General features: G+C 57.9%; 2 protein-coding genes and 1 long non-coding RNA gene across 7 annotated transcripts; 2 read left to right on the top strand and 1 right to left on the bottom strand.

Moving 5' to 3' along the window:
* Nucleotides 1–302: 302 nt before the first annotated feature.
* Nucleotides 303–21500, bottom strand: MFSD12 (major facilitator superfamily domain containing 12). Of its 4 annotated transcripts, none has more exons than XM_029218007.1 (9): nt 9335–9633; nt 5357–5567; nt 3447–3585; nt 3144–3326; nt 2766–2858; nt 2589–2681; nt 1842–2191; nt 569–699; nt 303–453 (listed from the first exon to the last, which is right to left on the bottom strand). In XM_029218007.1, exons 1-9 carry the CDS (start codon nt 9630–9632, stop codon nt 431–433), a joined length of 1521 nt encoding a protein of 506 aa, XP_029073840.1. In that variant the 5' UTR covers nt 9633; the 3' UTR covers nt 303–430. The 4 variants fall into 4 exon arrangements, with proteins under 4 accessions (XP_029073840.1, XP_029073841.1, XP_029073842.1 ...); XM_029218008.1 differs by lacking the exon at nt 303–453 and having other exon boundaries at nt 460–699; nt 1842–1936; nt 2021–2191; nt 9335–9639; XM_029218009.1 differs by lacking the exons at nt 303–453; nt 9335–9633 and adding an exon at nt 20950–21500 and having other exon boundaries at nt 460–699.
* Nucleotides 5458–7249, top strand: LOC114892758. Its single transcript, XR_003792774.1, has 2 exons — nt 5458–5633; nt 6838–7249. It is a non-coding gene; the product is annotated as an uncharacterized LOC114892758 (long non-coding RNA).
* Nucleotides 19201–24780, top strand: HMG20B (high mobility group 20B). 2 transcript variants are annotated; one of them, XR_003792773.1, is made up of 10 exons: nt 19201–19264; nt 19545–19600; nt 20087–20195; nt 20681–20884; nt 21524–21644; nt 21990–22036; nt 22317–22389; nt 22615–22784; nt 23459–23591; nt 24117–24762. XR_003792773.1 is itself a non-coding variant. In XM_029218018.1 (10 exons), exons 2-10 carry the CDS (start codon nt 19563–19565, stop codon nt 24127–24129), a joined length of 954 nt encoding a protein of 317 aa, XP_029073851.1. In that variant the 5' UTR covers nt 19201–19264; nt 19545–19562; the 3' UTR covers nt 24130–24780. The 2 variants fall into 2 exon arrangements, 1 of the variants encoding a protein (XP_029073851.1); XM_029218018.1 differs by having other exon boundaries at nt 22615–22830; nt 24117–24780.
* Nucleotides 24781–25433: the final 653 nt, after the last annotated feature.

Here is a 25433-nt window from a genome sequence, read left to right as displayed (position 1 = left end):
CCTGGCGGCACCCAGTAGTAGAACCCGGGAGACCCTAGGCTGGCCAGGGCTCAGCTCGGGACAGGCCCTGCGCCCAGGAGCCTCACATCCGGCCCCCACACAACACAGGGCACCCCGAATCATCCAAACAGCTGGGGGTGGGTCAGAGTCGGGATTGGGGTACCCCAGACCCACAAGGACCCCACCAGCTCCTGAATACCAGAGGGCCTAGCTCAGTGTCCCCACCCTAGAGAAGCTAGGGAGAAGCTGCTGGTATCCCACCCACCCTGACCGCGCCCACCAAGCCCCACCCGACCCCCACAGCCAGGCAGGGATGGGACAGACGCAGGAGTGGGATCACAGCAGCAAAGGGGCTGCTGCAGGCCTCGTTGGGCAGCGAGCGTTCACAGTCGTGGTTAATTTACAAAGGGTAAAGGACCATGGGGCGGTGTCAAGGTTGGGCTCCAGGGTGCCCTGCAAGAGAAGGGGGTGGAAGTGGGGTTAGGGAGGGCGGGGCCTGTCCTGACCCAGACCTACACACCCATGGCTGGTTTGGGGCTTTTGTGGGGTGGCGGGGCCTGCAACTCACAGCTCCGAAGGCGGATGGGCCAGACCAGGAGACTGCACAGAGCCAGGGTGGCAGCCACGCCCACGCCACCCGTCACGGCCACCATCACCCAGTGGTAGAAGGCCACGCAGGCTTTGCAGCAGAGCTCTGAGCTGGGGGCAGGGGAAGGGCAGAAGGGGGTGAGCAGACGCCTGTGGGTACCTGCCAGCCCCAGCCTGGACCTCCTGCTCCTCCCATCTCAGCTGGGGCACCCCATCTTTCCCCACACTCAGGCCAGGACCAAGTGGTTGCCCTCAACCCCCTCCTCCCCTCCAACAGCTGATACTTCAGTCAGTAAGGTCAGCTCTGCCTTCCAAGTCTACCCCAGACCGCCCATTTCTCCTCCCTCAGGATCCAGCCCCGTCACCACCTGCCCCCCAACCATCCTAGTCCCCTCCCTGTTACCACCCTCCCTTCCCTGTCTGTCCTCCCCGCAGTAGCCGCCAGAGGGCGCCTGTGAGCACCTGACTCAGGCCCCGCCCCCTCTGCTCACAGCCCTCCAGGGGCCCACCTCTCTTGGGGCAAAAACCCGTCCTCCTTGTGGCCCACAAGGCCCTGCACGACCCGTCCCCTCCCTGCCCTCCCCTCCTCCCTCTCTCCACCTTGCTCACTCTGCTCTAGCCACAAGGGCCTCGTTGCTGTCCTTCCACCATGCCAGGCACAGTCCTGCCCCGGGGCCTTTGCACAAGGCTGCTCCCCCCCATACGCCTAGAACTCCCTGACATCCTCCAGGTCTTGGGTCCCACGTCACCTCAAGGCAGCCCTTCCTGACTTCTCGCCACAGTCAGGCCTCCCCAAGTGGTGTCCTTCACACCCTTTGTACACATTTATTCATGAGGTTATTCATGTGGCTCGTGTTGTCCCCAGCTCCATGAGGACAGAGGACCAGGCCAGCTTTCATTCCCAAATCCTGGGCTTCTACAGGGTGCAAACTCAGGTCTAGAAACATCTGGGGCTGGAACCCTAGGTTCTGAGGGTCTGAATTACAGGGATTCCAGGCTCTCCCTCTGCCCTGTCTGCTCACATCCCCCCCGATCCATCTGTGTGTCCTCAGCACCCGGCCCAGGACAGACTGTCGGCTCAGTAAATAAATGGGTGCTCGAGATAGGGAATAACTCGGTCTCCCTGGCTGTGAGGCCACCGAGGCGGGGTCTTCTGTTCTCATGGAATTAGCAGACCTGGGGCAGCGCCTGGGGCACAGCACGGCCTCAGCACAGCTCATTAAACGCAAGAACAAATGGATAGGGGTACTCACGAGCAGGGGTGCAGGCTCTGGATGGCCATGACTGCCAGCCCATTGGCCACCTTGTCCAAGAAGCTCATGGCGCCATACACGAAGGCTCCGCTGTGCTGGGGGGACACGAGCAGGGGGTCAGCATCCCAGGCCTCGGCCCTGGTCCCCAACCCCAACCCGGACTGGCTCAGCAGCCCTACCGTATGGGGGCCGATGAGGTCAGCCGTCATGGCCAGCGAGGTGACGAGGATGGTGGCACAGCCCATGCCCAGCAGCACAGCCACCACATACACAGCCACACCCAGCTTATCCGCCAGTGCCACCCAGGCTGCGAAGGCCAGGATCACCAGGAGGCCCACAAAGTAGGTCATCTGCGGAGAGCCCAGCCCAGCATCAGGCCCGCCTTGCTGGGCAGCCCTGAGTCTGGCACTTGCCCTTTCTGGTCTTCAGTCCGGCCCCCAACCCCAGCAAAGTGGGGTTTGAGTTGGGTTATCCCTAAGGAGCCCCCAGCTCTGACCTCAGAGGATTCTGAGATTCTGAGCCTCAGAGGTGCTCCGAGCTCCATGGAGCAGATGTTCTAGGGCTATGCTGTTACAGCTGCCACTAGTGGGTAACTACTTGGGTCTCAACGCAACTCAATTAAAAGGAAATAAAATGAAGCATTCAGTTCCTCAGTCACGCCGGCCACCCTCTGGCTCCCACGCTGGACCGTGGTCTGGAGTCGCCCAGGTTGCGCAAGGCACACTGCCCTCTGCCCGGCCTACTCACATTCCTCCCGATGCACCTGTTGACGGGCTTCAGAAGGAAGGAGGAGAGGAAGCCGCTGAGGTACATCACCAGTGGGATGGTGGCGATGAACTTCTGTCGGGGCACAGTGGGCACAGGCATGTCAGGAGTGGCTCATCAGGCTCAGGGCCCCGCACCCCTGCCACCCGGCCGGCTCACCTTTGGCAGGTTGAGGGAGTAGGTGAGGTACATGGCCATGTATGTCTGGGACAGGTTCACAATGAGCCTCGTGCTCATGTACAGCAAGCCTACCTGTAAACGGACGGGTCAGAGGGGGCCCTCCTCTACTCCCATAAGGGGGGAGCACTGGGGGCCAACGTGAGTAACCCTGCAGCTCGCACCTGATCCATTAGTAGTGACTGCCTAGCTGGTCAGGTGGAGAAGAGAGCAGTGACATTAGTAATGTCTGCCCTGGGTGTGACTGGAGAAGGGGCTACGTTTGCTCCAGTGTCTGCCATCCCTGCCTGCAGCCACACAGAGTAAGGGCCTGGTGGGAGAGGGGCATCAACACCAACATCCTCTGCCCCTATGACATACCTGATAAAAGGCCGGCTCCCGAAGCCAGTGTTTCCAGAGCAGCAAGGGCCGGGCAGTAGCAGGGGCCAACAGAGGGCTGTGTTCATCTGGCTCCTCCACCTGCCGCCGGCGCCCCTCCCTGGTGCCCAGGTGGAACAGCAGTGAGGAGACAGCTCCAACGCCCACCACCAACAGCGAGAGGTTCTGGGGACCGGGCAGGAGAGGGGTCAGCAGCGACTCTCGGCCCAAGCCCTGAGTTCAGGGCCTTGGGGCTGTCCCACCCGGGCAGCAGCCAGCCTTGGCCCACCCCGGGCCCCAGCTCACCCGGAACACCAGCACATCTTGGACCCCCAGCTGGTCATAGACATCCTGAGTGGACCCCATGTGGGGAGAGCCCTGCAGGTGGAGCAGAAGCCAGGCAGCCCCATAGACGGTGATGCTGGCCACCACGGTGAAGGCGTACCTGCCAGGGCACAGGCAAGGCCTCAGCAGGGCAGCCCAGGAGCCACGCAACCACTTACTCCCCAGGCAGGTGTACAGTCAGAGCGTCTGGGGAACCTCCGGCCAGGTGATTTCAGCCACCAACACACTGGGTAGCCCAGGAAAGCCTCTGCTGGCCTCAAGTTTCCCCAGCCTGCATGTATCTGATTTCTCTGGCCCAAGACCCCACTGTGAGGTCCCATCTGCCTGGGGCCTGAATGTAGAGACTCAGCAAAGCAGGGCCAAGTCAGGCCTGCAACCCAGAAGCCTGAGAACCCAGGATACTCAGAAATCCTGGGCTTCAGCTGGACAAGGGCTCCATGGTCTAGAGTCATCCGAGTCCACTCCTGCCTGCAGCCCCAGAGCCATGTCCTGCCTAGGGCCCTGGCCGGGGCGAGGAGCCTCTGGATCTCACCAGGAGTCCATTTCCCTTTCTGAAAGTGAGAACAAGAACACCCGCAGAGGTCAAGGCAAAAATGACACGAGTCAGGCGGTAAAGCACTTGCGGGTAGAAAGCGCCCAGAGGTTGGCCTCTACCGGGCCCAGCCTATCCCCCTCAGCTGGGGCCCTCGGGGGCCCCAGGCATTGAGCAACCCCCGCCGTTAGTGCCCGCAGCTCTCGGCCGTAACGGGGAACTGGGCTCAGACAGGCAGGGCCCTCATGACGAGCGCTTATGCCCGCATGGCCACCTTCATGCGTGATGTCCCTCCTGCCGAGAACTGTCATCTGATCCCTGTTCCCACTGCACAGGCCCCACTCTGCTCCAACCCTGTCCCTGGGCACATGACATCCTCTCGGGCTTGTCGTCAGAATTCAAGATCTTCTGCGTGATGGGCCCAGAACTGTGCCCAGCCCACAGCAAGCGTTCCATAAGTGCTCCTGCTACCATCACATGCAGAATCACCTCCTTCAGCACCTCAGGCAAGAAACGGACGCCCTGGGCGCCAGCTGCACCCACGTGTGGGAGGCGGGATTCTAAGATGGCCCAGACGTTCCCATGGCCTGCCCCCCTGCCCCCTCTAACCCCCTCCCCTTGGGGAACGGGACGTGTGAATGTGATGGGATGTCAAGCCCGTGTTAGGTAACTGTCTGTGGCAAAGGTAAAGGGATTTTGTGGATGTAAGTAAGGGAGATTATCCTGAGTGGGCCTGACCTAATCAGGCGACCCTCAGAAAGTGGGCTCACACCATCCCTGAGATGAGAGACTCGTGCTGGCCTCAAAGAAGCAGCAAGCCCCTGCAACTTCTTTTTTTGGCCGTGCCATGCAGCATGCAGGATCTTAGTTCCCCGACCAGGGATCGAACCCATGCCCCTGCAGTGGAAGCTCAGAGTCTTAACCACTGGACCACCAGGGAAGTCCCAACCCCCAAGACTTCTAAATCTATAAGAAGACAAACACTGCCAACAATGACATGAGCAGGGTACAGGGACCCCAAGCCTCAGATGACGCCCCAGCCCTAGCCGACACCTTGACTGCAGCCTCAAGACTAACGCTGAGAACCCAGCTAAGCTAAGCCAGACTCCTGACCCACAGAAACCAGGAGGTGGTCAATGTGTGCTGTTTGAAGTTGCTAACTTGGTGCTCGTTTGTTACACAGTAATGGCTGAATAATATACTAATTTACAGATGCCCACGCTGGGGCAGAGTCCCAGAGCCGCACAGCCAAGCAGAGCCCAGACATGGGAGGGTGGCCCTGGGCCCCCCGCCGTGCCTGCTCTTCGCACGCCTGCCCGCCCTGCCCCGAAGGTGGCACCTGAGAGCCGTGAGCTCCACCTTCTCGTGGTCGTTGGTGACGAGCTCCGGGATGAGGCTGAGGTGGGCAATCTGTGTAGCAGCCCAGCCGAACTGGAAGATCACGATGAAGGGCCCGTAGTAGAGGAGGGCAACCCACTCGGGCGTGGTGGCGTTGCAGCCCAGGCAGGGGCTGAAGATGAAGGGGAAGGACAGCAGGACACAGATAGTGCCTGTGGACAAGCAGAGCGGGGAGGGCACGTTGCAGGGCCTTCCCACGCTGGCCCAGGGCTCCCCAGGTGAGCGGGAGGGGACAAAACCGAGACATGGAAAAGGTTAGAGACCCCCTTCACAAACACACACACAACAAAGTCACACAGTGAGTGGGTGTCAGCAGCCCGGGGCTCCCCAGGCTTACAGCCCCTGTGACAGATGGGGAACTAAGGCCGAGAGATCTGGGGCCCCCCTGAGGACACACAGCCAAACAGGACAGAGGGGCTGGGCCTCCCAGTCCAGGCCCTACGCCCCTTGTGTGTGATGGGGGAACTGACACAGAGCCGGCCACATGCTGTAACCATGCAGGGGCAGGGCCAGATGATAGGGGGCAAGAATGGGGTCTTGCCATGCCGGCTCAGGGCTCGCCAAGTTTGCCCCCTTGGTGACAGCTGGGGAAACAAGCCGAGCCTAAGGCCACGCAGCAGGTTGAAAGGGCGCTGTGGAGGTCCCCTGGGGCACTGCCCACCACAGATGCGCCACTTACCCCATCACTTCCCCTTCCCACCTCGCCCACGGAGGGGGCCTTTTCCTCCCAGCTCCTACCAGGCGTCCCGTGGGGCTGCCAGGAGTCAGGAGGCCCAGGTGCCTCTCCCTGGAAAACACTCATACCTCAGAACAAGCACAAGTTCTCCCCGAGGTCCCAAAGGGGCCTGCACCACCTGCCCTGACCCATCCCCTCCTCCCTCTCTCCCCCTCGCTCACTCTGCTCCAGCCACCCGGGCCGCCTCCCTGTTCTTCCTGCCCCAGGGCCTTTGTACAGGCTGTCCCCTCTGCCTGGAATGCTTTTCCCATGACATCTTAGCAAGGCGCACTCCTCTTCATCCCTCCAGGACTCAGCTAAAATGCCACCTCCTCAAAGAAGCCCCCCTGACCAGCCCAGTCACCAGCAGTCCCCTCCCCACTCTGACGCCCTCTGTCTGAACCCTGCTTTCTCTCCTTCATACCCCTTTGCACACACAGGAATTCTTTTGTCTCTCTGTCTGGGGGGTGGGTAACAGGTCTCTCCAAGTCACTTCTGTGTCCCTGGCACCCAATATAGAGTCTGGCACATCAAGATCTTTTGAATGAGTGAATAATAATAATAGTGGCCTCTATTTAAAACAGCCCAAAGAGGTGAACGTTATTATTAAACCAACCCATTTCCTGATGAGGAAACTGAGGCCCACTGAGTGAGCTGCAGAGCTGCGAGGCCAGCCTGCTGGACTCAGCCATGCTCCTTCCCTCCAGCCCTCCACCCTTCTCCTCCCATCCCAGAGCACCCGGAGCCAGACTTACTTCCTCCCCACCAGGCCCCGGAGGTGACCTCATCCCCCAGAACCTGGGCCCACCCCAACAGTCCAGGGACTGGGAAATGAAACCAAAACCACGCTTGGTATTTCTCTGGAACTGGTGCCTGGAAGAGGCACCCCAGGCAGATTCCTGGTGGCCTGGAGGCCACCCCGGGGCCAGACAGGAACTGTAGACTCTGGTCAGAAGAATGTGCTGCCCTGGCCGGACGGACTGTACCCTGCTGCTGCCCAGGCCACGTTAACCATTGTCAGGACCAGGCTGCCTGGCTGGGGGACTTTGGGCAAGTGACTGCCTCTCTGGGCCTCCGTTTCCAGGAAAGGGAGCTAATAAAAATACCTCACAAAATTGGCATGAGAATTAAGAGTTAATGTGTGAAATCGGGAGCTCCTACTTCTTTGCGCCACTTCCTGTCTCAGCAACTTCAAAGCCATGAGATGTCACACCTTTGCAAAAGCTGTTTCAACTACTTGGAATGCCTCCCCTACACACATACACTCCTATTCGTCCTTCAAAACCCCAAAGCTAATGTCCCCTCCTCCAGAGCTCTGCTTCTTCCTATGAAGCCCAGTCTACCCACCTGCCCCAGCCTGGACCCGACAGGAGTGTCCATGTCTGGCTTTCCAGGTCCTCTCTGCGCTAGACGGGGAGCCCCGAGGGCTTGTTAAGGGAAAGAATGAGTCTGTCCCCACCACCCACAGACTTCGGTAAAAAAAGAGAAGTGAGCACTGAGGCCGAGGTGACCTTCACTCAAGTCACCTTATCAGGCATCACAAGGGGCCACCCTGGCTTCCTCTCTCCACAGTTCTTCCTGGATCTCTGCACATGCAGGGAGAGGGCACAGGTGGAGGCCCTGGTATCTGGTTGGGGCACCCATCATAAGCTGAAGGCATAAACACAAAGCCTTCAGTGTACTGACAAAGGTGCCTCCACTACCCTAACCTCCCCTCTGCAAGGGGACTCAGTGTCTCCCCCTGGGGTCAGGTGGGGCCGTCGCTGAACCTCAGCTCCCCACCTACAAAACGGGAAGACAGGCTGTTACGAGGTCCCACCTCAGGGCCTTTGCACATGCAGCGTCCACTGCCAGGCAAACCTACCTGTGGCTGACTCCATCTCCTTAGAAGGGGCTCACCTGTCTGCCCCAGAGAACATAGCCCTCACATCTCTCTGACCCAAGAACTACCTTTTTTGTGTGTCAACGGGTCTACTCAACTATTATGAACAAAACTGCATTTGATACTCTGGGCTCAGCTCTGTAAGCAATCCCAACTGCAGCCCGCAGAGGGATACCTCTGTCTGGGGTCTGGGTCACATGGCTCTCCCTGCTCCCGCCACGGCCCCGCACCCGGGCTGCTAGCCTAATGTGACCCAAGAACAGCCTGTGCATCCTCAGTGTGTAAGAAGCTGAAATCCAGCCCCTAAGCCACGGCCACAGCAATGCCAGCCACTTGCAGGCAACTTGGAGATCTGTTGCACCTTGCAAAAAATGTCCCTCATGAGGGCCAAGGCAAATCACTGCCTCCTCAGTCATTGTTCCCAAGGGCAAGGAGATACCAGCCGGCCCTCCTGGTTTCTGGAAAGCTGCCGCCCAGAATTCCCAGAAGCGGGCAGGATTCCTGGTTCTGCCTCCTTAAATGCCCAGCGTGCCCCTAGCGCCAGGATGCGGCGGGTACTTCTGCCAGCGAAAGAACAGCAGGCAAAGTGGCCAGGGCTAATCTCAGGGCCCAGGGTCCGGGCGGGCAGAGAAGGGATGCCAGGAGCCGGGCCTTATCATGGGTGTGCACCGGGCAGGGTGCCCCAGCCCCCGTGGGACCCACCTCCTCCCCTCACCAACAGCCCTCTAGTCCAGGTAACTCCCTCATAACAAACAGAGGGTGACCCCATTACCTGCTCTGCAGACCCCCATCCCATCAGCCGGACAAGCACAGAACCCCGACCCTTCTGGCTCACCCGGTCCCCAACCCAGTTCCCAGGACAGCTCCCCAAAGCCACCAAGTGCCAGGTTGCCCGAGATGAGTGAGGGGATGGATGCACAAAGTGCACTGGGGGAACAGACAGACAGAGGGGACTCTAGGCAGCCTGACTCAAGAGTTGTCCTGGGTGGTCACCCTGATACAGATGAAGTCAGGCCAGACCAGACAGACTGACAGAGGAGGCGCGGGCTGTAGACCCAACCCAGAGAGGGTTCAGGGTGCCCCGGAGGATCAGACAAAGAAAAGTGACACTGGACGGTCACACGAACAGTCAGACGGAGGAGGCTCCGCGGGTCGGACGGCAGCCATGCGACAGACAAACAGAAGGGGTACTGGGCAGTTAAGCAGACAGATGGGAAGGCTCATGGGTTGGGCAATTAGAGAGGACGGAGCAGTGGGACAGAGGGGGTAGGTTCGGGCCCTGAGCCAGGCAGTCGGATGGGGGAGTCCGGACCGGGGCTTACCGACCAGGTGCCAGGCCTTGCGCGGGCCGAAGCGGGCGCAGCGGCCTGTGGCGCGGTCAGCCTCGAAGCCCACGAGGGGCGTGCACAGCCCGTCGGCCACCTGACCGAGCAGCAGCAGCAGGCCGGCGCCGCGTGAGCTGTAGGCGCGCACCGAGTGCAGGTAGAGCAGCAGGTAGGTGAACCACATGGACGCGCAGAGGTCGTTGAGGAAGTGGCCCACGGCGTAGCTCAGCCGCGCAACGAGGGACAGCGGCCGCGGGGGCGCCCCCGCTCCGGCCGCCGGGGGCCCCGGGCCCATGGCGGCGCTCCGGGCTCGGCCCGTCCGTCCGGCGCCGGCAGACGGGACCCCCGGCCCGGGCTGCCCGCGCCCCACTCCCCCTGCTTCGCTGTGCCCGCCCCGCCCGCCCGCCCCGCCGAGCGCTTTTGCGGCGACAAAACTGGTGGACCCGAGACTAGCTCGGGCGGGGCGGGGAATCCCGGGAGCGGCGTCCGCATCCGCCAATCGGGGCCGCGGGCCAGGGACGGAAAGCCAATCATCACGAAGAGAGGCGTGGTCGCGGGGTTAGCCCGGCCTCGACGCCCGGCACCGACGGGGTCCTAGCGCCCGACGATTTCACAGTGGTTTGCGGACCCCTCCCACGGAGGTGGGGGGCGACGCCAAGGGCACCCCTAATCACATCCCCGTCTCCAAGCCCGCGCCATCTCAGCCTGCCTGCAAATTTACGAGGCCTGCCTGCTGGAGGCCGGGGCAGACGGGGTGAGTTTGGGGCGTGGGTGGGTGGAAGAGAGGTCTGAGTCCGACCTCGCCTCTCTTGGGGCCCGGTGATTTCCCGACGCGGAGAGACCCAATCGGATGCAGAGAGGACGCATTGGTTCTAATTATTTAGTTATTAACGATAATAATGGGGATAATCAGAATTCTAACACCAGCTGGTATTTAGTGAGCGCTGACTGTGCCGAGCGCCCCACGTGGATTTTCTCATCCCAGCAGAGCAGGAGGCGGGGCAAATCTCCGATTTCACAGGCGACAAACCCGCCCAGAGAGGGGACGCACGTGCTCTGGGGCGCACAGTGAGTAAAGTGCATGCGACTCTGAGGCCTGTGCTCTGGACCCCTCCCCATCCTCCTTCCAACAGCCCTCCCACGATTGGGTCACCACGCAAGCAGTTTCAAGTTCCTCCAAGCGTAGGGTGCAGCTCTCCCGGCCTCCGGGCCTCCAACAGCAGTGGAGGCCTGCACTCCACTGCACTCTGGAGCCAGAGTCACGGGATCCAGCCCCAGCCCCACCCCCTCCTAGCTCCTCCGGCTGGGACGAATCCACTTCGTGGGGCCTCAGTCTCCCGAGCTCTAGAATGGGTATAATGTATGTTTAAAAGGATATAAGCTTTATCTTTTTTTTTTTTTTTGGCCTCACCGCGCGGCAGGTAGGATCTTAATTCCCTGACCAGGGATGGAACCCGCGCCCCCTGCAGTGGAAGCGAGGAGTCTTAACCACTGGACCAGCAGGGAAGTCCTTTAAGCGTTCTCTCAATATTCTCAGCCAGAAAGGCTTTCCAGCACCCTCTCCTCCCCCCTCGGTTATTACTCCGGGTTCCACAGTGTCCTGGGCTGCCCCCATCACAACCCTGACACCTCCTCCTTTCCCTGTCCCAATTGTAACTGTCTCCCCCACTGGACCATGATCCCTGTGAAGGCAGGAACCAGGTCCCTCTTAGTCACTGCTTTGTCCCCAGCGATGCCTGGCACATAGTAGGAACTCAAGAAACATCTGTCAAACGACTGAATGGTGGACATACAGGCAGAGAATCAGAAATGCAGACAGAAATTGGGAAATAGAGGGGAACCCACTTATAAACTTGAAGCCCAGGCAGCCCAAGGGGTGCCTGGCCCAGACGCCCACACGGACGCAGACCACCCACAATTCTTTCATGAAAAGGAGCCTGAAAAACTGGTGTGGATGGGGAATAGTGGCTCCAAGAGATATAGCCTGGCAGGGGAAGAAAGGAGATAAGGGGTAGACCCAGATCTTTGATAAATGGATTAGGAGAGATAAGAACCACAAGTCTTTCCTCCCTGCTGGGTATGCTCCCCTTCAATGATTTCTCCGAAGGAAATGGAAGACGACTTTTTAAATTACTAGCCTAGGGACTCCCCTGGTAGTCCAGTGGCTGAGACTCTGCGGAGTTCCCAGTGCAGGGAGCCCAGGTTCGATCCCTGGTCAGGGAACTAGATCCCACATGCTGCAACTAAGAGTTCGCATGCTGCAACTAAAAATAGATCCTGCATACCGCAACTAAGACTCAGTGCAGCCAAATAAATATTTAAAAAAAATACTAGGCTAAGCTTTTTATTTGCATTCCTCCTCTCCTTTCACCCCTCAACACTTCACGCCCATTTTTTTAAAAGTCTTTATTGAACTTGTTACAATATTGCTTCTGTTCTTTTTTTAAATATATATAAACGTATTTATTTTTGGCTGCGCTGGGTCTTTGTCGCTGCGTGCGGGCTTTCTCTAGTTGCGGCGAGCGGGGGCTACTCTTCGTTGCGGTGCGCGGGCTTCTCATTGTGGTGGCTTCTCTTGTTGTGGAGCACGGGCTCTAGGCGCGCGGGCTTCAGTAGTTGCGGCACGTGGGCTCAGTAGTTGCGGCTCGCAGGCTCTAGAGCACAGGCTCAGTAGCTGTGGCGCACGGGCTTAGTTGCTCCGCGGCATGTGGGATCTTCCCGGACCAGGGCATGAACCTGTGTCGCCTGCATTGGCAGGTGGATTCTTAACCCCTGTGCCACCAGGGAAGTCGCCACACCCATTTTACAGATGAGAAAACTGAGGCTCAGACAGACGTCCCTTGCCAGAGGGCAAGCAGCTAACAAGAGGCGGATTCAAGTTTCCAACTGAGCTCCCTGTGACTTCCAATACCTTTGAGTTATTTATTCACTGGCAGGAGACAGCCCACCTGGAGGGAAAGGTGGCTCAGTTTTCCCTCTTATCCGCCTCCTGTGTGGGTCAGGAACACAAGACGTCATCCCCGCAGCCCCTTGGGGCAGATGCAGCAGGGGAACGAGGGGATGTTTGGCAGAGGCACCAGCACATCTCTGATCTCTGGGTCCTTGCGCTGTTAGAGTCAGCTAGTATTTCCTGGCCTTGACTCTGTGGGGAAGGCAGGAACAAAGCTGATTCTGACCCTGGGGGAGCCAGGGAGCTGCCTCCGGAGCATCATCATTCATTCATTCATGAACTCATTCATTCAGTGGATCTGGTCTCAGGCTGAGCAATTGTGGACCCCCAAAGCTCCTGAAGCCCCTAGTCTTAAGGTGGGGGGGGGCGGAGCCACACCCTCCGAGCCCCCCGTGGTCAGTGCTGGGGCTGGAAGAATCAGACCAAAAAGGGTGATTAAGTGGCAGAGGAGTTGGGACGTTACCCCCAGGTCACTGGAGCCACAGTAGAGTTTTTAGAAGCGGGGAGGGTCAGATAAAAAGTCTGTGGGGGTGAGGGTGAGGGCGGTTTATTCCAAAGCAGGCCTCAGCTGCATGGGTGGGACACCAGTGGAGGGCATACATGACCCGAATAAGAGGCAGACTTGCTGGGAAGATCAGAGAAGGCCATTGCCTAGGGGAAGGAATGACAGGAAGGAGAGATAAATGCCCAGCCCTCAGAGAAGGACAGACAGGCTTGTGGTCAGGAGAGATCTGATCTGGACATCCTTTGATGCCCCCAGAGCATCCCAGGCCCCCTCAGACGCGCCAGAACTGCGTCTCCCCTCCTCCCAGCTGGAGATCAGATGTCCCGGTGGCTGCTGTCCAGCCTCAGGAGAGGTGCTTGCTTTGATCTTCTTCTGACCCAGGTCAAAATGGGGGGTGGGGGGGGCACTCAGAGAGGGAGGGTTCGGATGGAGGCTCAGAAGAAATTTCCTTAGATCCCTGGGTGGCTGTGCAGAGCCCACAGCCAAGACCAAACCAAGGCAGTTTCATGCAAGCCACTCAGTTTCCCTTTCTGTGAAATGGAGGTGAGAGTAGCAACTCTGAATAGAGTTCTTGGGAGGTCTTAGGGAGATCAGACAGGTGAAGAACTTCTTGGGCCCTAGAACAGGGTTTCTCAAGCTGGCCAGTATTGACAGTTGGCCCTGGATTGTTCTCTGTGGTGAGGGCTGGCCTGGGCATTGCAGCATCTCTGGTCCCCACCCACCCCCAGCCCCAGTCGTGAAAACCAAAATTGTCTCTAGACATCGGGTGGGGGCAGGGGAGGGGGCGAATTGCCCCCAGGTGGGAACCACTGCAGTAGAAAATTCTCTGTAACACGGGCTTCAGTCTCCGTGGACAAGACTAGCCAATGCTTGTCTGTCCTTCTGTCCTACCCTGAGGGCTGGGCATTTATCCCTCCTTCCTGCGTCATCACTACCCCTAGGCAGGGCCTCCTCTGATCTTTCTGAGCACTATGCCGTGAATTAAACTCATTATATCCTTCCAACGATCTCATAAAGGCAGACATGGTTATTATCCTACTTCACAGAGGGAGCAAACTGAGGCACAGAGTTTTGATAAATTGCCCAAGTCACACAGCTGGGGCTCAGCGCCACCTCCCTGAGCTCCTGAGGGTCCAGCAGCAGTGGGGGTGCCCCCTCCTCAGAGGTCTGAGACCCCTGTCTCCACACCCCTTCGTTCTGGCAGCTGATACCTCTGTGTTTCCCTTTTGCCTTCTCGGCCCTTCGATGCCAATGAAAGCAATCCCCTGTATTAAATTCACTCTGTAAAAAAGCCTGAGCAGGGCTGATATATCCTGGGAGCGCCAACAACACCCTGATCCTTCCTGGGGGTGGAGAGAAGTTGAACCACCCTATGCTGGCAAATAAGCACTAAAAACATAAACGGGGGACTTCCCTGGTGGTCCAGTGGTTAAGACTCTGACTTCCAAGTCAGGGGGAGCAGGTTCAATCCCTGGTCGGGGAGCTGAGATCCCACATGCCTCGCTGCCAAAAAACCAAAACATAAAACAGAAGCAATATTGTAACAAATTCAATAAAGACTTTAAAAATGGTCCACATCAAAAAAATCTTAAAAAAAAAACAAACAAAAAAAGTAAATGGGGGACTTCCCTGGCGGTCCAGTGGTTAAGACTCCATGCTCCCAATTCAGGAGGCACAGGGTCGACCCCTGGTCCTGGTCGGGGAACTAAGGTCCCACATGAGCACAGCATGGCCAAAAAAAAATAAAAATAAAAAAATAAACGGGAGGCACCACACCCCAGTAATTTCATGTCTTCCTACCTATCCTGGAAAAGCCAGCCAGGGACATCAGACAGCAGGTTGAGAACGTTTGAAGCAGGGGCTGCAATACAGTCATATCGAGAAAAACCAGAACCTGCGTCAGCCAGGGCTCATTAAACAGGCGGTGATGCGGTCCTGCTGTGGAATGTTACCCAGCACCAGAGGGAACGAGGCACTGCTCTGGACCTCACATAAAAACCACTGCGAGAAAGGCTATGAGCTCTCAGTTTGCAGGGGATGTTCACAGCATGATGGCCATGTGATCCCAAAAATCAAGATGTGAGCTCACATTCCTTATAGGAACACATTCACACTCGTGTGTGTGTGTGTTTGTGTGTGTGCGCGCACACGCACGTGTTGTGTGTTTTTGGTTTTTTTTTAATTAATTTATTTATTTGGCTGTGCAGGGTCTTAGTTGTGGCACACGGGATCTTCGTTGCCACACACGGGATCTTTGGTTGGGGCATGTGGGATCTAGTTCCCTGACCAGGGATCGAACCCGGGCCCCCTGCATTGGTAGCATGGAGTCTTAACCACTGGACGGCCAGGGAAGTCCTGCGCGTGTTGTGTTTTGCACTGTGTCCCCCCAACATTCCTAGGTGAAAGTCCTAACCCCCAGGACCTCAGAATGTGACCTTATTTGGAGATAGAGTCACTGCAGATGTAATGATGTAATGATGAGTCACAGCTGGAGCAGAGTGGGCCCTAGTACTATATGACCGGTGACCTTAGAAAAAGGGGAAATTTGGACACAGACACATACGCACAGGGAACGTCATGTGCGCATGAAGGCAGAGATGCCGTGATGCTTCTACAAGTCAAGGCGCGCCGCAGATTGCCAGGGACCCCCGGAAGCTGGGAGAGCACACAGAGCATGGGACAGACTCACGGCCTCAGAAGGAACCAGTCCTGACCAAGCCCTTGATCTTGGACTTCTGGCCCCCAGAACTGTAGCCCTAGGAGACTCATACAGTGCGTGCGTGCGTGCGTGCGTGTGTGTGTGTCTAGGAGAAGTTTTGCTAAGAAATGTAACAAGCTGACAATAGAGAGTATGGTGGAGGTATGGTGGCCTTCATACACTACTTTAATTTTGTACAAATGAAATGAATTTGCACATTATTTGCATAATAAAATTAATTTTGTAAACAAAGACATTTAAGCCATCCTTTACAGATCTCATATTTCTAGGACCACAAATCGGGATACTCTTCCTGATTTCATACTTTAAAAATTTCCAAATGGAGCATAGAAATGAATGCAAAGAAACTAGCATGAAATTATATGACATTAGACAGCTAGAGTTCCTGGTTTTACTGAGAGCTAGGACTTGAGAGAACTTTCTTGCTAAGAAAAACCTATTTATAATTTGGGGGCAAAAGGATCTGCTTTTAGATAAACGTATGAAGGATGTAAAGTCAAACAGCAGAAATGCTACTTCTTACATGTTGCTTGTTGGGGGGTGGTGTGTGTCTGGATTGCATGCATTGGACTGAATGCAATGCAGTTTGGACTCAAGACACTTTTGTTTTTTCTAGAAAATACCCACACAGCAAGGAATTTGTCTCGATGCCAAAGAGCTCCAAACTTCTTTCAAAATCAACCTCAATAGGGACTTCCCTGGTGGCACAGTGGTTAAGAATCCACCTGCCAATGCAGGGGACACGGGTTCGAGACCTGGTTCGGGAAGATCCCACATGCCGCGGAGCAACTAAGCCCATGCGCCACAACTACTGAGCCCGCGAGCCACAGCTACTGAGCCCACGTGCCACAACTACTGAAGAGAAGCCACCGCAATGAGAAGCCCGCACACTGCAACGAAGAGTAGCCCCTGCTTGCCACAACTACAGAAAGCCCGCGCAGCAACAAAGACCCAATGCAGCAAAAAATAAATAAAATAAATTTTAAAAAATCAACCTCAATAAATTGGAATGTTGGGATTGACATACACACTACTATTTATAAAACAGATAACTAATAAGAACCTACTGTATAGCACAGGGAACTCTACTCAATCCTCTGTAATGGCCTATATGGGGAAAGAATCTAAAAAAGAATGCCTATATGTATATGTATAACAGATTAACTTTGCTGTACACCTGAAACTAATACAACATTGTAAATCAACTCTACTCCAATAAAAATTTTAAAAATCAACCTCAAAACCTTTCATTTCTTTTCGATACACAGGAAGACCCCTAAATTCCTTGTGTGGTACCTTGGGAGTGGAAGGACAGTTTCTATGCCAACGCCAGCCTTGTCAATCAAGCCAAAGAGGCGGGGCTAGGAGGGTAGGTCTTCCCCTGTCTTCTAGCTTGGAATTCTCACCTAGATATTGATAGTTTCTAACCCAGCAGAGAGGCAGGCGAGAGTGGGAAGTGCCACATCGGATGAAGCAACAGAGCAGGGTGTGGAATCTGGGTCTGTCAAGATCCCGGGGAACTACTCGTCTTCCTCAGCCCTGGGCTGGCTCTTCGAAATACAGGTTCATTGGGATTTAATTCACACACCAGATAATGCACCCATTTAAAGTGTACAGTTGCGTGGGTTTTAGTATATTTAAAGAGTTATGCAACCATCACCGCAGTATAATTTTGGAACATTTTGAGCACCCCCAAAAGAAACCCCGTGCCCATTAGCAATTACTCTCCATTGCCCCTCCCCAGTGATTCTCTAGCCCCAGGCAACAACTAATCCACTTCCTGTCTCTCTGGCTTTGCTGGTTCTGGACAATTCACATAAATGGAATCATACACTGTGTGGGCTTTTGTGATGGCATCTTTCATTGAGCCTAATGTTTTCAAGGCTTATCCTTGTTGTAGCATGAATCAGCAATTTATTCCTTTTTATGGCCGGTGGTATTCTATTGGATGGATGGACCACAGCATTTATCTGTTCATCAACTGATAGACATTTGGGTTGTTTCCGCTTTTTAAAAAAATTTTTTATATTTTATTTATTTGGCTGTGTTGGGTCTTGGTTGCAGCAGCCATGCTCCTTAGTTGCGGCTCGCCGGCTCCTTAGTTGTGGCATGCATGTGGGATCTAGTTCCCTGACCAGGGATCGAACCCTGGCCCCCGGCATTGGGAGCACAGGGTCTTAACCACTGCGCCACCAGGGAAGTCCCTGTTTCCACTTTTGCACTAGTGTGAATCTTGCTACTGTGAACATTCATGTACAAGTGTCTTTGTGGACGTATGTTTTCAATTCTCTTGGGTATATCCCTGGGAGTGCAATGGATGGATCGCATGGTAACTCCATGGTTTGTTTTTTTAACCTTTTGAGGAACTGCCAGACTGTTTGCCAAAGCTCCTGCACCTGCCTGTTAGAAATTTACATGATTCATTTATTTGTTTATTCAACATATATGTATGGAGAGTACCTGTGGGCACTGTTCTGGGTGCTGGGAATATAGCATTGCGCAAACAGGCAGCTCACAGGGAGCAAACGAACATATGGAGAAAAGATAAGACGAGGTGGGGTACAAGCCTGGGAAAGTCTCACTGAAAAGGGGGCCATTTAATCTGGGGGAAGAGCACTCCAGGTGGAAGAAAGCGCGAGTGCAAAGGCCCAGAGGTGGGAATGAATGAAATGTAGGTATCTGAGGAACATCGAGGTAGCCGGTGCTGAGTGAGGAGGAAAGTGCAGGGAGGTGAGAGCCGGAAGGTGATGTTGGCATATTGTTTAGGTTCTAATGGGCCATCATGAGCACCCAGTAACCACAACTAGCATCCTGGGGTCAGAGGCAACCCCAGTCCAGGCTGTAAGAAGACCAGGCTGCTGCCTGGGGATCCCCAAGATCCCAGGGCAGAGTCTCCTGGCCCTCCATCTTCACGAGGTCCTTGCAATTTTCCTGTCCACCCCACCTTTTCCTAAATGCTTCCAGCCCAGCTCCCGGTCTCATCCTCGCAGCATCCCAGCCTCCTGGTCCTGAACACCGTGCAAAATCTCCATTGCACAGGAGAGAAAGCAGAGGCCCCTTCACAGGAAGGAGAGTAGCCCCTGCATCCAAAGGCCCCCGGCTCAGAGCAGGGCGGGGCACGGCGGGGGCGTCGGGGGCTACAAGTCCTGTCAATAAACGGGAAATTTCCCCTCCAGGTTTGCTAAGAACAGGTCCCCACCCTGCCGTGGGGTAAGGGGCTGCTCCGAAAGACCTTAATCCCTCCCCTAGCAACCTGCCGCCGTCCCAGGGTAACTAGGGCGGGGCTCAACTCGGAGTCACAGGTCCCCGGATCCTGCAGGGGCGGGGAGTCTCGCCTTCAGAGGGGGAGGAGGAGTCCGCGCCGCGCCTACTGGCCCTTTAAGAAGCTACTCCTGGCGATGCTTCAAAGCATCCTGATTGGTCCCGAGAGCGGCCGAGCGCAGCCGACCTGATTGGTCCCGAGAGCCGCCGAGCGCAGCCGAACTTGACGCACCCGCCCGCAGCGTTCCCTACTTACCTCCCACGCGGCTCAGCGGCCGCCCCAGCCAATCACCAACGGGCGCGCCGACCCTCATCTGCATGGTCACGCCCCAGGGGAAGGGCATACCCAATCCGACCGCTCGCCGAACCGTCATTAGCATGCCGGGGCGGGACAGGGCGGGGCGGACGGCAGGGGTGGGCGGCAGGGGCGGGCTCGGGGAGGTTGGTTGGAGCGTCGTAGCAGCCGAGAGGTCCGGGAAAGTTTCTTTGGAGGTGAAAACAGCCGCGGAACTCGGGGCCCTGCGAGGCGACGGGGGCACGGGGGTCCAGGGGCCGGTGCGGGGCCCTTCCCGGGCCGGGGGGGTGCGGACCCGGGCCTCCTGGGGGGGCGATTGCCCAACAAAGGATCCTTGGGGCGCCCGCCCTCGAGGGCCTCCCCGCCCCCGGTTCCGGCCCCCCCAGGCGCCCCGGCCCCGGCTTTCCGGGGCTCCCCAGCCCGGCCCCGCCGTCACCGGCTTGGGCGGCCCTCATCGGCCACGCGTCTACGTTCCAGGTGCGGCCGGGAGTGGCCATGTCCCACGGTCCCAAGCAGCCCGGCGCGGCCGCCGCGTGAGTGCGACATCCCCTCCCCCCAGCCCACTCGGAGCTGCAGCCTAGCCCCCACCTCGTCCCGTTGGAGCTCCTCGAACCCCGCCCCCCAGGGTCTTGACTTCCCCGACTTGGAGCAGGCCCTCCCCCTTGGGCCCCCACGGGCTTCTCCCCCAAACCTCCGGGCTCCAGTTCCTTTCAGGGGTCCCCTACTAGCCTCCCCTACTGCTCTTGCCCGAACCCTGGATCCTGACCTCCTCTGACCCCTGCTTCCTGAACTCAGGCCCCTAGCTGCCAGCGTTAGCGTCGTGGGGGCGTGGGTGGCCCTGGCGTCCCGTGGCTCTAGTCTCTCCCACGCCCCCTGTGGCCCCCCCTAGTGCTTCTGCCTCAACCCCCGGATCCTGACCCTCTCAGAGCCCTCCTCTGAGGGAGGACTCAGGGCCCTCTCTGCCAACTCCGCCGTCGGTGTTGGGGAGTGGGGGTGACCCTGGCTTCCCATGGCTCCAGGCCGGCGAGCGGCAAGGCTCCAGGACAGCATGGGGGCTTCGTGGTGGCTGTCAAGCAAGAGCGCGGCGAGGGCCCGAGGGCCGGAGAGAAGGGGTCCCACGAGGAGGAGGTGAGAGTCCCTGCACTGTGGTGGCGGCGGCCCTTAGTCTTGAAGCTCCGCCCCGAACTCAATTTGAATTCGTTGTGGCTCCGCCCACAGTCCAGATTTCCCTCGATGCTGAGGCCCCGTCCCGTGCCAGATACCACGCCCCAAGAGCTCCACTGCCACTCTAAGTCCAGGCCCCGCCCACTTCCAAGGGATCGAAGCCAGTACGAAAGCCACGGCCACAACGAGGCCACGCCCACAACACAAGCCAGCCCCATCCCTGGGCTGATCCTCTGTCCCCAGTACTTCTCTGATCCCTCTACCCCTGGCCAGGGGTCTCTTAACCACACTCTCCCAACCCTGAACCCTGACCAGGCCATACTTCCAGGCCTTCTGGGTCCTACCTCGTGGTTAGGCCCTGCCCAAGTCTTTCAGGGCCCCGCCCCTTCCCCTCTGGGCCCGGCCCCAGCCCTCCAGGCCCCTCCCAACGGTGAGGCTGGGTTCTGCAGCCGGTGAAGAAGCGAGGCTGGCCCAAAGGCAAGAAGCGGAAGAAAATCCTGCCGAATGGGCCCAAGGCACCTGTCACCGGCTACGTGCGCTTCCTGAACGAGCGGCGCGAGCAGATCCGGACGCGCCACCCGGACCTGCCCTTTCCTGAGATCACCAAGATGCTGGGCGCCGAGTGGAGCAAGCTGCAGCCGGCGGAGAAGCAGGTGGGGACGGCTCGGGACAACTGACCTTCCCTCACCCACTCAGATACCCACCTGCAGCCACTTACCCCAAAGGAACAGGTGTGGAGGGTCCTTCGTTCCTCCTGGACTCCAGGACCTGGAGAATTGACCACCCATTAGCTCTCTCCAGCTTGTTGAAGGGAGGGGAGAGTAGCAGTAGGCTGGAATAGACATAAAATTTAATAAACAACGTTAGACTAAAGAAGTAAGGGTGGGGGCTGGATTTCTGTTAGAAACCTTATGGTTTTTAAGTTCTGGTAATTAATTTAAAAATTGCAAAAACATCAAGGAAACGTTAGCACCAGCTTGCACCCTCTACCCTGGGATTTCAACAAGCAAAATGCGTCCGGGAGGGCAGTCCAGCCTGGAGGTGGGAGCCTGCAGACATTCAGACACCAGGGAGTGGTTTATAAAGGCTGGAATTGGGATGAGGTCGGTGAGGTCAGGGAGTTGGGAGGTAGCCTGAGCAGCAGTCTGAAGGGTGGGGTTTTGTCTGGAGGGCAGTAGGGCGCTGTGGGAAGGTGCAGCACAGTGAGCTGACTGATGGAGATAGGGTCTTGGCCTGCGAGGGCTACCCTGCCCCTGGGCTGGGCCAAGCCTTCTCATGCTGCCCCCCCGCAGCGGTACCTAGACGAGGCTGAGCGGGAGAAGCAGCAGTACATGAAGGAGCTGAGGGCGTACCAGCAGTCGGAAGCCTACAAGATGTGCACAGAGAAGATCCAGGAAAAGAAGATCAAGAAAGGTGCGAAGGGCCCCAGCCCCCAGGCAGCTGAGTGCCTGCTCTGAGATAGGTGACACAGGCAGACCAACCTACCCCCTCCAAAGGGCTCTCACGGTCCCGTGGGAATGAGACACACATAACCAGACAGTTGTGAGTGAATAGGGCTGGTCAGCGCTGAGATTGGGCACACACAGATGCGGGGGCGGGGGGAGGGGGCCAGGTGGGGATCTTGACCCAGGATGAGTAGGGCTGACTAGGGGAGGGGAATGATGGTGTTCCAGGCAGGGGGAACAGCACGTGCAGGGCAAAGCGTGGGGTCCGAGGAGACCTGGGAGGCTCACCCTGCCCTCCTCCCTCCCCCACCAGAGGACTCCAGCTCCGGGCTCATGAATACCCTTTTGAATGGACACAAGGTAAGCTTCCCTCCTCCATGGAGGACACCTGGGCAAGAAAGGTCTGGAGGTACTTAGACCTCTGGGTGAGTGAGGACCGTCGCTCCTGGGATGAAGTGAGCGCCCGGTCCAGATGTGTGCAAGCAGAGGCTGGACAGCCACACAATGGGAAGGCTGTAAAATGGACTCTGACCCAGGTGGCCTGAGGAGACCCTCCCAAGCTTAGGGGATGTCCCAGAGGGGGTGTGGCTGCCCTCCCACCCCCTCCCAAAAATATTGCCACCTTGTCCTGTCGTCCCAGGGTGGAGACTGTGACGGCTTCTCCACTTTCGACGTCCCCATCTTCACGGAAGAGTTCTTGGACCAAAACAAAGGTGAGCGCTGACCACAGGTTCTTGGAGCAAGTGTTGGGCCCAGAGGTCGCCAAGGGGGTAGGCAGTGGGTGCCTTCCTCCCCTGCCCCCGTAGACCAGAGAGCTGCGGTGTGCGGCTGGAGGCAGAGCAGTGACGGAAGGCCTGGCGTGAGGCACAGCGAGGGGCAAAGCGCGGCTGAGGGAAGGCAGGGAAGCGCCAGGATCTGACCCGGCTCCCCGCCTACAGCGCGGGAGGCGGAGCTGCGGCGCCTGCGGAAGATGAACGTGGCCTTCGAGGAGCAGAACGCGGTGCTGCAGAGGCACACGCAGAGCATGAGCAGCGCGCGCGAGCGCCTGGAGCAGGAGCTGGCGCTGGAGGAGCGGCGGACACTGGCGCTGCAGCAGCAGCTCCACGCGGTGCGCCAGGCGCTCACCGCCAGCTTCGCCTCGCTGCCGGTGCCGGGTGCGGAGGCCCCGCCCCCAACCACCCTAGCCCCGCTCCTCCCACCCCCACGAGTCCCGCCCCGCTAACTCCGCCCTCGACTACTTCGGGCTCCGCCCAGGCTACCGCGAGTCCCGCCCCCTCTGGCCCGGCTCCGCGAGCCCTACCCCTCACCCCCTCACCAGTCTCTTCACAAACCCTCACCTCCCTCCCCTTCGCCACGCCCCTGCGGACCCCGCTCTCGGCTACCCGAGCCCTTCCCGCCCCGCTGCCCGACCTTGCTGCGCCAGTCCCGCCCACGCTGGCCCTCGCGCCCCGCCTCTGACCCTTCCCCTCGTGCCAGTCTTCCGCGTTCTTTCCTCAGCTGAGCTGGGCCAACTTCCCCTCCCCCACTAGCCCCCGCATCCCCCTCCCCATCACGACGCCGCCCTCTCCAACTTGCTTCGTCTGACCCCTGCCACAGCTGACCTTGATTTTCCCGGGTCCAGACACCCTGACCGCGCCCGCCCGGCCCCACTGAAGTGCGCCCCTGACCCTCTCCCCAGGACCCCGCGCTTACAGACCCCCACTCTCTGACCTCTGCTTCGGTGGAGACCCCACCGCGGTGACTCCTCCGCTGGGCTCGGCTGACGGGTCCCCCCCCCCGCAGGCACAGGCGAGACGCCCACGCTCAGCACCCTGGACTTCTACATGGCGCGGCTGCACGGTGCCATAGAGCGCGACCCCGCGCAGCACGAAAAGCTCATCGTCCGCATCAAGGAGATCCTGGCCCAGGTCGCCAGGTGTGTGCCCCAGCCGGTCTGCCCCCAGGCCCGTTCAGCCCAGCTGGGGCTGCCTCGCGTAGGGGCTGCCTCAGGCTAGACCTTCGCTGGCGGGACCCGGCGAAATAGACTAGCTTTAGGCCTCCAGCGGGGTTTCTGGGGTCTGTGGGCGCTGCCCAGTGGGATCTGGCTGCCGGCTCTTTTTCGGAGGGCACAGCCCATGCGGGATCTATTAGGTGGGGCTGGTTTGATGCAGGTGGCTAATGGCCTAGCCCCTGGGGGCGCTGATTCGGCCTGGTACTCTATTACGACTCTGGTGAATCATCCAGCACTCCCTTGGCCCAGGGGACCCGAGCTTCCCCAAAGCTTCGGGGTGGGTTTTTCTGGGTGGCTCCCAGCTGCCCAGGATAGGTGGGATCAACTCCAGGCCCCCCACCTTGGCATCTGAAGGAGCAGAGAAGGATGGCCTCTAGGGTACCCAGGAAGGGGGTGGGGTTGAGAGATGATGGGGGTCCCCCCTCACAGATTTCCTCCCTTCTGTCACAGTGAGCATCTATGAGGGTGTCTGCTGCCCCATGATCCAGAGAAGACCAAGCCCTGGTCACGGCCCCTCCCCCACCCCCATCCCATGGAGGAGGGGTGTGGGTCCATCCTTTGGGGCCAGGCCCAGTCCTGCACCTTGGGGGCTCCAGCCCCCCTAAAATTAAATTTCTACAGCATCCCTCTAGCTATCAGTCTCCCCAGCACCCCAACCCAGAAAAATCGCCCACCACGCACAGCACACAGAACCCCATGGCCCCAGGGCCCAGTGAGGCCTGCTCGACCCACAGGGCACGTCACACTACACGGATGTGGGAACAGCACGCGTGGACAGCGTGACCCGGGACAGGAGGAGACCCGCAGCCGCTCATCCGCCCAGTGTGGGGAGAGTTACACACCCTACACCGGCTCTCCAGGACCAGTCCCTGGACGCAGGGCAGAGAAAACCCACACCTGACACACTGGGACTCCTGCCTGGCAGGTTCCACCCTAAGTGCCCACACGGCCAGGCACGCCGCAGGGACACACTCCGGGCGGGGCCCTCTACCCCAGAATGGGTGGGCTGGTACTGACCACCCTACCCTCATCCAGCTGAGGGACCCCCGTGGAGGGGGCCCCTTTGCCACTGCTCAATTGGACTTTTTAAATAAAAATGGAATTTGAATTTCAAGCTTGTGCCTGTGTGTCTTTTGGAGGGAAACAGGCCAGGACCCTCTGTTGGGGTCCTAAGCCTACTCTCCCCAGCCCCTGGCAACCAGAAATCCACTTTCTTTTTTTTTTTTTTTTTTTTTTGGGCCACACCACGTGGCATGTGGGATCTTAGTTCCCTGACCAGGGGTGGAACCCATGCCCCCTGCATTGGAAGCCCGGAGCCTTAACCACTAGACCACTAGGGAAGTCCCACGAATCCACTTTCTGTCTCCGGATCTACCTGTTCTGGACATTTCATATAAACGGAATCACATGCTGCGTGTCCTTTTGTATCTGAATTCTCTCACTGAGCATAGTGTTCTCAAAGTTCATCCACATTGTAGTGTATGTCAGTGCTTCATTCCTTCTTCTGGCTGCATAATACTCCATTGTGTGGATGGCCCACGTTTTGTTTATCCAGCATCTGTTGATGGCTATTCGGGTTGTTCCCACCTTTTGGTTGCTGTGAATCGTATTGCTGAGAACATGCATGTACGGGTTTTTGTTTGAACACCTGCCCTCACTTCTGGGTCGATCCTGAGAAGCAGACTTGCTGGGTCAGATGGCAATTCTATGCTTAACTTACTGGGGAACTCTCTCAGAGACTTCAGCCTTTAATGGAATGTTTGGGGC

The sequence above is a fragment of the Monodon monoceros genome, unplaced genomic scaffold (genome assembly GCF_005190385.1).
Source record: "Monodon monoceros isolate NGI ecotype Baffin Bay Population unplaced genomic scaffold, NGI_Narwhal_1 Super_Scaffold_12, whole genome shotgun sequence".
Classification (NCBI taxonomy): domain Eukaryota; kingdom Metazoa; phylum Chordata; class Mammalia; order Artiodactyla; family Monodontidae; genus Monodon; species Monodon monoceros.
Note: the sequence above shows the minus strand (reverse complement) of the source record. Positions and strands in the feature narration are given on the sequence as shown.

Bases quoted from the DNA above. Each gene is read 5' to 3' on its own strand.
- MFSD12 (XM_029218006.1), bottom strand. From the start codon at position 9,632: ATGGGCCCGGGGCCCCCGGCGGCCGGAGCGGGGGCGCCCCCGCGGCCG. The intron at 5,568-9,334 runs GTAAGCCCCGGT...GCTTGTCCACAG, and splicing joins CAAGGCCTGGCACCTGGTCG to GCACTATCTGTGTCCTGCTG. The intron at 3,586-5,356 runs GTGCCACCTTCG...GTGCCCTGGCAG, and splicing joins GTGGAGCTCACGGCTCTCAG to GTACGCCTTCACCGTGGTGG.
- HMG20B (XM_029218018.1), top strand. From the start codon at position 19,563: ATGTCCCACGGTCCCAAGCAGCCCGGCGCGGCCGCCGC. The intron at 20,196-20,680 runs GTGAGAGTCCCT...TGGGTTCTGCAG, and splicing joins AGGGGTCCCACGAGGAGGAG to CCGGTGAAGAAGCGAGGCTG. The intron at 21,645-21,989 runs GTGCGAAGGGCC...CTCCCCCACCAG, and splicing joins GGAAAAGAAGATCAAGAAAG to AGGACTCCAGCTCCGGGCTC.